At 30.7% G+C, this 13,928-nt stretch overlaps 1 protein-coding gene across 1 annotated transcript; it reads left to right on the top strand.

Moving 5' to 3' along the window:
* The first annotated feature begins 946 nt into the window (after positions 1–946).
* On the top strand, positions 947–2,599 carry LOC117930497 (serine/arginine repetitive matrix protein 1-like). The gene is made up of 2 exons (XM_034851146.1): positions 947–1,070; positions 1,383–2,599. Exon 2 carries the CDS (start codon positions 1,406–1,408, stop codon positions 2,597–2,599), a length of 1,194 nt encoding a protein of 397 aa, XP_034707037.1. The 5' UTR covers positions 947–1,070; positions 1,383–1,405.
* Positions 2,600–13,928: the final 11,329 nt, after the last annotated feature.

Here is a 13,928-nt window from a genome sequence, read left to right as displayed (position 1 = left end):
TCTTTGCCTTTTGCAATTAAATGAAACAACCTTCAATGTCTAACAGTTGCAACCATCCCATTCAGCATCATTTTCTAAAGTTGGAAATTGTAAAATGAAGTTCTTGGATCAGAGAATTCTCACCTATCTGTTTGGTAGGTGATGAATGCATGTTAAAGAATTATTCATTTTTGTATTAATTTGCTATTTTTTTCATAATTTTTTCCCCTTCAATCATTACCTCATAAAAGTAATTGACAAAAAATAAAATTAATAAATTAATAAAATAAAAATATTTGATTAAAAGGTACCAAATAATCCTCAAATTGTAAATAACATTTCCCATTTTTTTTCTTGAAAAGTAACTCATTTTTTTACATAAATGTCATTTGTCATTTCAAGTTTTTACGTATAGATTTTAAAAGAATGGTTATTTTTACAAATAATAATAATAATAATAATAATAATAATAATGAAAGCATTTTTTTGTCCAAATAAGGTCAAAAAATGATGGGAGGTTAAATTTCAAATTTTGGATTTTTAAAGACCCTTTTAATCAAATAAGCCAAAAAAAAGTTATTCAAATTCAATTTTTTTTTTCTTTTAATATATATATATATATATATATATATATATATATATATATAATGAAATTCAATGATAAAGGAATAATGGTACAAAAGAGAAATCAGCCTGTCAATTTCTTTAAACAAAATACAAAACGTCACGTTTCCTATCTTAGCAGGTCTTAATATTAGAATGTTATATAATGCATCTTTAAAAAAAAAAAAAAAAGCATATTCTGAAACAAAGTCAGAAATTTGAGAATATTTGGAGAAGGAAGACCAGCGAGAAGATTCGAAGCTGTTGACATGCTTGTTCCCAAAGAAATTGGTTGTATATATACGTATATTGAAAAGGTCAACATTCCCCATATACCGATCATTCAGAGCATCAACCGTAATTCACGCTTCTTCTATCAACCAAGCCATCATCTGTCTCCCCCTCCTTCATATACCATTCATTCAGAGCATTCAATCCTTTGGTTCCTTCACAGCTTCCTCTTCTTTAATGAATTTTTTCTGATCAAGGTATGCTTGGTTACATCTTGTTTTCAGTCTATCTTTTGATACCATATATCTTATGTTAATTTCATTGTTTGGCCATGTTGGAAATATTTGCTTTATTGTTTCTTAGTTCATATCAATTGAAGATTAATTTATATGAAACCCCTCAATGAAAAGATGGGTGTTGTGGACTCCCTTTGGTATCATTTTGGTGGATTAAATGGCTAAGATCATTCAAAAAGTTGTTCTCTTGGTATCATTTTTGAGTACTTGAAAAGAGAGGAATCCATGGTTTGATGAGTTTCATTAATTATTGTTGTCATCTGCTGGGTGCAGACTGGTAAAAGCTTCAATAATTTATGGCGACAAAGGGAAAGGATGTTGGCTCGGCAGGGAAGGAGAAGAGGGGCACATCCCCTTCAAAGCCTCTTCAAAGTGGCAGCACCCTCACTAAAAGATGTCCCAAGCCATCCAACCCTGACTCTACTGATAAAGATCTTTCATCTGCATCCCAAAAACAAATTCCAAGCTATCTCAGGCCTACCATAAGCTCACAGAATATTAAGAAAGAAGACTCCACCCTTGGCCCCTCTGTCCACAGAAGAAGATCCTTTGACAAGCCTCCATCCCCTTCTCAAATACAGAAAGCACTTCTCTCTCCCGGTGGTAGAGATAGAGCAGTTAGATCTTCTTCTGTGACACCAGCTAAGCCCACTAGTGCACCAAAGCCAATCTCAGATAGGACCTCAAAGACACCTAGGGTGGTAAAGTCTCAGCCATCGGTAATAAAATCAACAAGCACAAAGAAGACCTCCAGTAACCCACCCACCAAGAAAGAAGCCAGTGCCTCATCAGCCTCAGAGAAAAAAGCTCCAACCGTTGCTGATACAGGAGACAAACTCAACAATGAATCCGAACAAGAAGATCAGGAATCGTTGGTTCCTGATGTTCAAGAAGTGGAAGTGAAGGATATTGATAATGGGGTAGAAATCCCCTCAGATTCATCACATTTTGATGTTGAAAATAGTACTGAACCTAACAGTGATCAAGATGAGAATCTCAAGCCTTGTGAAACTTCTACAGTTCCAGAAAATCAAGATGCATCTACAGCAGCCGGCCCTGAAGAAAGCACTGAAGATAAAATTGATGACCAAGAAAGTAAAGATGAAATCAATAGCAGTCACCCAGAAGAAAACTCTGCAGGTGAGCCTAAGGTAGAAGCCCAAGACAAGCAAGGGGAGGAGGATGCAACTGAAAATCCCATTACAAAGGAAGGGGATGCACCATCTACTGAAGATTCTGGAGATGATCAGAACAAGAACATGGTTGAGGAGCAAGAGGGTGATGAAGGAAGCCATAAACATGCTGATGAGGGAAAGCAGGAGCATGTAAATGAGGAAAGACAGAAACATGTTGTTGAGGAACAGAAGCCAGAAGCAGAAAATGTGGCATCAAGCGACAATCAGCTAACGGGAAGAAGGATTCTCAGGTTTACAATGAAGTTATTGAGGAGACTGCAAGTAAGCTTCTGGAGAAGAGGAAAAACAAAGTGAGAGCACTGGTTGGGGCCTTTGAGACAGTCATATCCTTGCAAGAGCCTGAGGCTGAACATTGAAGTGAAACGACTTCACTTGGAATCAACTTATCCTCCTCAGCTAATTAACATGGATATATGGTTTTTAATGTGAGATTTGATGAGGAACTTTGGTTTGAAAGACATTTCTATCAAATTTGTGCGATATCAGATTTCCAGGATAAAAATCTTTCCAATAATGATGTCATGTGGATGTGGAGGATCCATATTATACATGTTTGTTAACTTTCCCTGCAATCAGTTTTTTTTGTGTTGTATTAACCACATTCTAATACACGATTGGAACATATAGTAATCTTCAAAAGCTTCTATTTCTTTTCTTATGCTTTCCCTTCTGTCATGTCCTTCCTTTTAATAATGGATGTGGTTTCCTGATAACAGCAGGGATATAGTTTGATGGTTGATCAAATGACATCTACAGCTCTTGTAATTTCTTGTGAAAATAAAGGTATTTATGCCATATGTATATGTTCGAAGAAGAAAATCGGTGAAATGGTTTGAAGGACGAAACATTAAATAAAATTTGGCTAGCTTGTGTTGGACCCAAGGCTTTGGCTATGTCATTTTGGAACTAATTATGTGAGGGTTTGAAAAGTCCTTCATCTATGACGACAGATTTCATATTTTGCTACCATAGTTTTTTTTATGAATGAAGTTGTCAATATTCGTGGTAAAAAAAAAGGGTTATTTGGTTGAAGGGGTCAAAATAACTCACATATTTGCAAGAATAACTCATCCCTTAAAAGGTACAAAAAAAGACCCGATTGAGACAAAAATACCCCTCATTTTTCCCTCCAAGACACCTTTACTTTTCCCTCTATTTTATAGCATATTAAGTTTTTATTTATTTTTTATCTAGTCATCTGGTTGCTCCTTCTCTTTGTTTACCTGTAGAGAAAAAGTCTGAGTTCTTGTCATTGTTTCATCTATTATTTATTCTTTGTCACGAAAAGATGTTAAAAATGTAAGCAACCAACAATTCCTTTTTTATATCATTATAGGTAGAAAACAGAGGCTCCACTATCACTTATATCTTTACACTCAAAGTCTATATATCCTACTGGAAATAACAAAGATTGAGTAATTCTGAAAGACATCCGTTGTAGAGTTGTGCTACCACCAAAAAGTCGACGACTAACAGAAAGACCAAAAAATGAGAGAATTCGTTCAGGTGGAGAGGTTAAGCACACATGATGCTGTGGTAGATGTGGTGATTATGGGCATAATAGAAAAACATGCAAATGACCAATCCCATTACATCCTACAGGTGAACATAGTTGTGTCAATATTGTTGATTAATATCAGGATCCAATAATTCTCTTTACAACTAGTTTATCAGTCACTTTAATAATGTCACCATAAAATTTCTTTCTTAGGGATGATTTAGTCATGTATCTACACTTTTTTTTTATATATATATAGGGGCATGATGGATTGAAATTTTGTATTATATGCTTAAAGCATTTTTTTTTTAATGATGGATTAGAATTTTAAGTTAATGTTTTAGTTTTATCATATAAATTAATTGGTTAAATTTAGTTATGGTTAAGTTGATAGTCATTATTAACATGAACTTAACTATGATTGAGTTGCATTAACAAAGAACTTAACTATAGTTAAGTTCATAGTCATAATAAGTTCACAATTAGAATTTTCACCTGAACTTAACAGTGGTTGAGTTGTATTAACAATAACTTAAGTGTGGTTAAGTTTACAGTCAAAATTTTCACCTAAACTTAACAGTGGTTGAGTTGTATTAATAAAGAACTTAACTATGGTTAAGTTCCTAGTCAAAATTTTCACCTTAACTTGGTTAAGTTCACAATTAGCATTTTCACTTGAACTTAACAATTGTTGAATTGCATTAACAAATAACTTAACTATGGTTAAGTTGACAGTTATAGTTACATTACAAAAATTGTAACTTTGAGCATTAAGTCAAATTCATTCAAAATAACAATTATCTCTCAACAATATATAAACCTATTAGATAGTCAAATTCAAACCCACTACATGGGTAAAATTTTTAAGTAGAATAATTCAGTTGTCATTTTCTCTCGAAACTAATCAATACAAGTATGGGTCAATGAGTTGAATGGATGATCATGCATGGCCTATAATTGATCCTTCAACTCGTCAAGTCGTCTTATAAGCATGGCTTGATCATGTCCAAAGTACTCAACTCTATTACCTCCATCTAAGGAACTACTACCATTCCTCAATGGCTCTCCATAACCATAATTTGATGGTCTCTCATCTGAGTAGGTAGATTGCAAATATCTCATACCTCCTCTAATATTCGTTATTGGGTTTCTCCGAAACCCCTCCACCTCATCTCTCTCCCCAAATTGCCAATCAGAACTTTGCTCTGATCTTTAGGATGTGCTTGCATTTTGGACATGAGACTTCAATTCCCCAATTTCCTTTTCCATCTTTATACCATCCAATTCATCTCTATTTATGTTCATATCAAGAGCAGTCTTGACAACTCATTTATCAGCTCTGTCCTTAGAATGATCTCGACTTTTCTCAGCATCTGAACCATTTTTACCAAAATTCAAAGAACTAGCATTTGACTTGACATCTGCATAAAAAATATCACTCGAGTTATTGAAATTCTCTATTTCATTTTCCAATAAATTCTTAGATTTCAAGGAAACTCTTTCAACTCTTTTTTCATTGGATGTCTCTAATGAAGTGTCCATGCCAAATTTTCTGTTCTTTTTCCCTGTAAATTAAAAGAAAGAACAATCAAACCCTCAAATTATTGAAAAAACCTCTCAACACTTTGTTTGTTTCTCCAAAAAATGGTCTAAAGGAGAAAAAATAAAAACTAAACTCTAGGCCTCACGTTTTACACTATTCTGATTTCAAAAGAATGAAAAACAAAAGAAAAAAAAAAAACATCCCTACCAAATAGTTGAATAAGCAAATGACACAAAAAGAATTCAAGATCAATTTTGATTCATTTTCTTTTCTAGCAAATTTTCTCAACAACCAAATAATGGTAAAGGAGAAACAGATAGTGAAAGAAATTGAACAAAACACCTCTAAAACTCTATTTATTTGAAGAGAAAATATATGAAACTAAAGAAATTGAATCATCTTGTCTTAATCAAGCCAAATAGTTGCATCAGTAAATGGAAAGCAAATAATCCAATAATTTGACTACTACTCTTTCCCATTATTTTCTCTGCAACCAAACAGAGGTTAGAGAGCAAAATCAGCAATAGAATTGAAGAAACCATAAAATTCAACCCATCCCAATAATTGCTTGGGCAAACGACACCCAAATAATTCAAGATCTCTATTTCTTTTCATTTTCCATTCCTTTTACTTAGAAACCAAACAAACGGTAAAAGAAAAAAAATAGTAATAAAATAAGAATTGGTTAAGATGAGTTTTATGTTCTATACACCAAAGAAAGAGAATAAAGTAGAATAAGAAGATAATAAATTTTTTTTTTCGATTTCTGAAGGAAAAGATAAGGAGTCGTTTTGGAAATGAAGTAGAAGAGAAGAAGCTGTAAGCGTTGGAGAGAAATAAAATGAGGGGTATTTTTGTCTTAACTAGGTCATTTTTTATGATTTTTGACTGGTAGGTTATTTTTACAAATATGGGGGTTATTTTGACCACTTTAACCAAATAACACTAAAAAATACTATACAATAAATACGAGATTTTGTCATCAAGTAAGTCAGGGTTAAAATATGATAGTTCATGGTAAAGTAATTTTTAGAACAAAAGGATTTGTGTGGTGACTTCATTCATTGCTATGAGTCTACGACTAATTATTTTTTATTAGAGAAAACAAAGTCGCATCACAAAAGATCACTTTCAAGAACAAAAAACTATTCATGGTAAAAAATTGTTTTTAGAAATTAAAAATTTTCATGGCAAAATATTACCTTTCAGTATAAAAAACAATCATGGCAAAATATTATTTTTAGCCATTGACTTGCTATCGCAACTTCTGTTTGATTGACCCATTCTAGAGAAAGTGTTGCTTTTCAAGTAATTTGATGACAAAATATTATCTTTAAGCACAAAAAATGTTCCTTTAAAAAAAAAAAAAAAATTGTAGCAAAATAATACAATGGTTGGGTGAACCAAGAGGAAAAGACTTCTTGTATAAGTTTTTTTTTTTTTTTTTTTTTTTTTTTTTTTTATATATATATAGAATCTTAGAACCAGTTAAATTCAATATGATGTTAGATTATTATGATTATTATTATTATTATTATTATTATTATTATTATTATTATTATTATTATTATTATTATTATTATTATGGTTATTATTATTATTATTATTATTATTATTAAGTTCTTATAGAATCAAGAGCAAAATATTATTATTATTATGTAGCAAAATAATACAATGGTTAGTTGAACCAAGAGGAAAAGACTTCTTATATAAGTTTTTTTTTTTTTATAGAATCTTAGAACCAATTAAATTCATTATTATTATTATTATTAGAATTAAATTGTAGTATAATTTTGTGGTTTTGAGTTTTATGATTGGAAAAATGTTAGATAGAAATGAATAAATTGGTTTTATTAAATTTGATGATTCTATGGTCAATAAAATTTATGAAAATATTATAGAAATAGATCTATACCTTCCAAAATGTTACCATGGTTGTGAGGAACATGTTGTGAAACATAAATAAATTTTTAGAGTTATACATAGTCTCTTTGCAATAAATTATAGTTGGATTGCCTAAATTGTGTATCAATTCATGTATATGCCAAATAGATTTTATTTGAATGTACTTTATTTTTGTAACTTTTATTTATCCAATTGGGTTGTGTCTCACATTATTTAACTTTCCCTTGTATTTGTAGGAGAGAATGTTAGAGTTGCAAAGGCAACAAGTGCCAAAAGGTGGTCAAGCTTGGGGAGAGGTCGGTATATGTGTGCAAGTGCTAGGCTTGAGATTTGGATAGATCAAGGGCTTAGGTCGTGGCCCTAATCACCTTCATCCTCATTCAAACTATAAATACTAAGTCACATTGAGAGACAAAATTAGAGAATGAGCTTATAGAAACACGAGAACCCATCCAAACTCAAGAGACTTGGATCCAGTTGTAGCGAACCCAGATAAATCAATTAGCTAGCCTTATTAATGAGATACACCAATGAGGTCCAAGTAGTTCACTTCCCTTGCATGATACACTACTCACAAATTCTTAATCACTTTTAATGGATGAACATTGACATTTTCTTTATATGCACTTGGCTTTTGGGTTTTTTAGAGTCGTTAATTATCACTTCTTGGCATGTTTATATGGTACTTAAGTTACCACTTGCTTTTTGGATGTTATCATATTTTAAAAATTCATTTAACACTATTAGTTTGCTACTTTTCTTTTAAGTTTGGAACATGTTATCTTTTGCAAATGTGATATCAATGTTAGCTAGCTTCACCATATAACAAATATATATATATATATATATATATATATATATATATATATATATATATATATATATATATATATATATATTATATTTATTTAATGGAATATTATCAAGGGTTATTTGGACCCATAGATCAAAATAACTATCAAATTATAAAAATGTCCTCCCTTTAATTCTATGGTGAAATGACCCACTTTGGACACTTTTACCCCTCTTCAATTTGTTTGCCTCCAAAAACATCATCTTCTCACTCATTTTATCCATTCCATTCATTTCATTTCACAATAAATTTATCTCTTTTGTTAATTTTTTTTTAAAACTTTCATGACTATTTTATCTCTCAAACAACTCTATAGACCCCTCTTGAACCAATGTTTTTTCTCACAGCCGAGGGAGAGCTGTGTTTTTCATTCGAAAGTGGGGGCCGGTTTCTGGAGGAGCCGAGCATGCATGGATGTGGTGGTTAAGATGGTGACATATTGGCTGAGCAAGGAGCAGGGAGCAAGTGAAGACTTGTGAGAGGGAGAAAAAAAAATCTGAGGAGAAAAAAACGAGGAGGGGCAAGCAAAAAGATGGACGAAAAAAGGGAGAAAAAGACATGGAGGAAGAAAAATATGGGGGGTCGGCTGATTCGGTGGGGTGGGGAAGAAGATTTATTTTTTTTCAATAGAAAAAAAAGAAAACAGGGAGGAACCAGGTGAAAAAGCTTACGGATCTTTGGAGGATCTGGGGATCACTTCAGGTATGGTTTCTTTGGGTATTTCTTATTGATTCTCCCTCATTATCACTGGTCTTTATCAACTCATCTTGCTACTTGAGCATCATTAGTTTATTTTGTTGCGCATTGAGCTGTGTTGGATCCGGATTTACTTTCATGCTTGCCCCTGTTTTGGTTCTTCCCTGCATTCCTCTATTCCGGGTATCCATCACCTTACCCCCTCCATCATCTCCTCAACAAGTCCAATACCCACCACCACCCACCCACCAATATCGGCAGCCATGGGGATTTCAGGAAAATCGAGTCTAGAACAGCTCCACTCATTCCATTCTTAAGGGTTTCTTGTGATTGAATCGTTTTCAAGACCTGAAGAGATTGATGCCGTGAGAAGGAGAATGGACCAATTGCTTGACGGCTTTGACTACTCCACTGCTGCCTCCATCTTCTCTACCAAAAACCAGCAAAAATTGACAGATGATTACTTCTATGAGAGTGCCAAGAAGATTTCTTTTTCTTTGAGGAGAAAGCATTTTGGTGTGTTGCTGGAAAATATGAAAGGTTCAGATGTTGTTTTTGATGTGGCTAGGGAAAAGTTTTCATGCGTATAAGTTGGTATTAGCTGCTCGGTCCCCTGTATTTCAAAATGATTTTTTTTTTTTTTTTGTTAGATTTGAGTGGAGGAAAATGATTGCAATTGAAGGGAGTGATGGGAAGCATTAAGAGACCTAATGTGGTTAAAAGACATAAGAAAATGAATTCCTGGTTGTTTAAGGGACCCAACAAGTTGGCAAAAAAGAAAAAAAAAATCTCCACCAACAATGAGGTCATCTTGTATATGGTTTGGTAAAGCCATTTAAGTTAATCCACCATGTGTCTTTTTTTTTTTTTTTTTTTTTTTTGTGTTATTCTTCATGCTTTGATATCAAAAGTTAACTTCCATATTTTCAATTTTCCAACTTAATTTTCCAAAACTCCATTTTTTTTTACTTTTCCAAAATTCCATTCTCAAAGTAATTTTTCCAAGCTTCCAATTTTCGGAATTTAACTTTCCAAAATTCCATTATCAAATTTACTTTTTAAAATAATTCGTCAAAATTCTAATTTTCCGATATTTCATTTTTTTAAAAAAAAAAAAATTAATTTTTCAAAATTCTATTCTCAAAATAATTTTCCCAAATCCCAATTTTCGAAATTTAATTTTCCGAAATTCCATTCTCAATTTTGCTTTTTATAATAATTTCCAAAATTCCAATTTTCACATTTATTTATTTAATAATTATTATTTTTGTTTTTATTATTATTATATTTATTTATTTGTTTTTAAAATTCCATCTTTAAATCATTCTTAAAAATTCCGATTTCCAAATTTAGTTCTTAATTTATGATATTCCAATTTTCCAATTTTCAAACTTAATTTCTAATTTCCAAAATTCCAATTCTCACATTTATTTAGTTATTTATTTATTTATCTATCTATCTATTATTATTATTATTATTATTATTATTATTATTATTATTATTATTATTATTATTATTATTATCATTTTATTTGTTTAATTTAAAAAAAAAATACCACCTTCGAATAATTTCCGAGATTCCATTTTTTATAATTTAATTTTCATAATTTGTATTTCTCAAACAATTTTTCAAAATTCTAATTTCTCTCAAATTTAATCTCCAAGAATTCTAATTCTTAAATTTAACTCCCAAGACTCCGATTTTCAAGTAATCTTCGGGACTCCAATTTTCAAATAAATCTCAAAAATCCAGTTTTCTCTCAAACAGTTTTAATTCCACTCTGGTTTTCAAATAATCTTTCGTTTTTTTTCTTTTGTTTTTTTGTTTTTTTTTAATAAGCATGAATGGATTTTTCATAATTCCAAAATAATGGAATTTGTGATATTAATTCATACAAAATAAATCGGGCTTTGGTGGGGGCCCAACATATGTGATTATATGATTGATTGATTGATTGATTTAATTTGATTGCTATACATGATTGATTCATTCTGTTTTGTGATATGCACATGATTACTCTGAGTTTGTTCACTAACCTTTGCTTCCCATGAAATAAATCAGTTCATCACTCAGGTACATTCTTTGCCTCTTATATTCATTCGGGTATTCTGTTGTGATTTTCATTCAGTATTCATTGATTTACTTATCAATCGTCGTACTTGCCTCATTTTATTAGTAGAAACTCATCTTTAGGGACTTAGAGGGGTGTTACGGTCTTTACCGTACCTTCCCGATAAGTAACCTAACCCTCGAACTCAATCTGGTTTTTTTTTTGTAGACCACCTTTTCCAAAATAAGGAGTCACATTTAGGGTTTTTTTTTCTTATTTTGTTTTCCCTTAAAAAAAAATAGTAAAACAAAAATAAGTGGCAACTCCAAGTTTTTTTTCTAAAAAATAAAAATAAATCATTTTTCAAATAAAAATCGAGCTCGCCATCAAGTGGAAGCGCATGATCAGAAATGCAGGATCCACAAACTCATTTTTGTTTTCATTAGAGATGCTTACTTGGATTAAATTTTATTTATTTATTACAAATTTAACAAAGGTTGATTTTTCATTAAGGATGTTCATTTGAACTATACTAGAGTTAAGTTTGGTTTACAAAAAACATAATTAAGGTTAAGTTCTCAATCATAATATAACCTAAAGTACACTATTGTTAAGTTTTATTTAAAAAGAACTTAACTATGTTTTAATTTTCATTTTATCTATAATAAAACTTTATTAAGATTACGTTCTTAATTAAAATGTTTATCAAGAATTAAAATATTAGATTGCTAGACTTCAAGATCTTATCTTCACATTTTAGAAGTTTAACCTCAACTAAAATGGCACCACCAAAAAAAAAAAAAAAAAAAAAACTCACAAGAAAAATCCCATTACAAAAACCTTAACCAAAATCCCAACAAAAAATATTTGCAAAAATCCCAAACTAAAAATAATGGTAAAAAAACCCTAACCAAAATATCATTACAGAAAACCCTCAGTCATAATCCCACTACTAAAACCCCCAACCAAAACCCATAAAAAAACCATAGCAAAAAAACAATGGTAAAAATCTCAATGGAAAACAACTAAAAGAAAGTCCAACAAAAAAGCCACTTGCTAAAACAACCACAAAAACCTTAACAAAAAGAAAAACATGAAATATCTTAAAGAAGAAGAAAAAAAAAAGTAAGAAAATATGTGAACTTGAAGGCATTTAAAGCACCTAATATTTTTTTTCAAAACATTTAAAGCATGTGGCCCCCATTAATTATAATCATTAATACTCAATTTTTAAACCAGAATTTTGGATTTTAATTTTCTGTTTAAAACCAAAATACTTGTAAAAAATATTTTCAAAACAACATCTACTATGTTTTTGGATACATTTATATTTTTACTATAATTTTTGCTTTTATTAAAAACAAACAAGTTTCATAATTCTGTAATAAGAATGATAATTTTTTTTTCATAATTTTTTTCTAATTTTAAATTGGTAAATCATGTTTTTGTATTGAGTTTGACGAAGATAAAATGTTTAATTTTTTATTTGGATTGTCTAAAAGAATTAGAAAATGATGAAGAATGTTCAATCATTTTTTATTTTTTATAATAAAATAATGAGTTTATTACACTTTACCCCCCAAAGTATATCGTGTTTTGCGCATTGCCTCATTGAGTTCAAAATCGAGCAATGTACTTTTCATCATTTATAATTGCATGCAAAGTGCATTTTTTTAGAGACAACATTTTTTTTTTTGAACGGAAAGACATGTGTTTTCCACGTGATCGAGGGCAAAACAATCATTTCATTTCAAAACACTCAAATCCTCAACCCTCTTCCTCCTTCGATCATTAATTGGAATTTTCCTAGAATTTTGGCATGAGAAATTAGAATTCTGACGAATAGGATTACAAATCTTATGGTGATTGGAACCAAACTCAAAAAATTTTACCAAAAAAATAACAATATTATTAAAAAATCTCTTCAACTAATTCAAGTAGTCTTAGATTCAAAATCTATAAAGGAAAAAAAATCAATTGATTTTCTCGCCAACCAAACAAAGTACAAAAACCCACAAAAACAACAATAAACAAACAAACTTAACACAACGACCAAATCACACAACACATGTATACAACAAACTTAGGGTTAGATTTCATTTTTATGTTATGCTTCCGTTTTAGGGTTAGGGTTTCGTTTTGATGTTTTAGAAGATTAGAAGAAATTTGGGGAAAAAAATCAAGCTGAACACCGACCCATGCTTTTATAACGTGGAATTTTTGGGAGAAAGGAAAATGAGAGAGAAAAAGTGAAGAGATAGGAAGAAGAAGAGGAAGAGGAAAGTTTAGAAAAATGTTGCATTATCACAATTTTCTTGCAATTTTCACTCCCTAATATGCTTTGGTTGCAATTTGGGGATTCGGCTATGATTCGATTGCAATTTAGGGAGGAAGAAAGAAAGAAGAGGAGGAGAACGAATGCAAAGGAGGGCTTGATTAGGGTTTTAAAATGAAATGACACTTTTGCCCTTACTTAAATAGGTCACATGGAAAGCATATGTTCCTTCCGCCCAATTAAGATAACATCGTCACTTCAAAAATGTACATTGCATACAATTATAAAGCATAAATGACAAATTGCTCGATTTTAAACTCGGTGAGGCAATATGCAAAACATGTTATAGGTCCGGGGATAAAGTGTAATAAGCCCTAAAATAATTTTTAAAAATTATATAATTTTTATATTTCTTTTTTCCTTTGCATAGGGTTTTTTTCTTAATTTTTATATACACATTTTTTCCTTTTTTTCGATGCATTGAGTGGACGATGTTAATGTGTATAATGTGTTGGATGTCAATGAGGTCTACAAAAAGTTTCTCTAATACTATTAATATGGTTACAAAATATAGTTATGCAAAAAATAATATTATGATTATAATATAAATATACTTACATTATAATACATCATAATAAAACGTAACTCAAAAAATTTTCAACTTTTTTTATGAAATTGATAATTTTATATGATCATATTATATTCTCTAACATACTTGTATTATAAACCATCTTAGAAACCAAATGAAGTACTAATTTGATTTTACAAGACTTATAATTTTTTTGTATAAAAATGATTAAGCA

This window comes from Vitis riparia, chromosome 14 (assembly GCF_004353265.1).
Source record: "Vitis riparia cultivar Riparia Gloire de Montpellier isolate 1030 chromosome 14, EGFV_Vit.rip_1.0, whole genome shotgun sequence".
NCBI lineage: Eukaryota > Viridiplantae > Streptophyta > Magnoliopsida > Vitales > Vitaceae > Vitis > Vitis riparia.
Note: the sequence above shows the minus strand (reverse complement) of the source record. Positions and strands in the feature narration are given on the sequence as shown.

Coding starts and splice junctions, on each gene's coding strand:
- LOC117930497 (XM_034851146.1), top strand. CDS start 1,406: ATGGCGACAAAGGGAAAGGATGTTGGCTCGGCAGGGAAGGAGAAGAGG.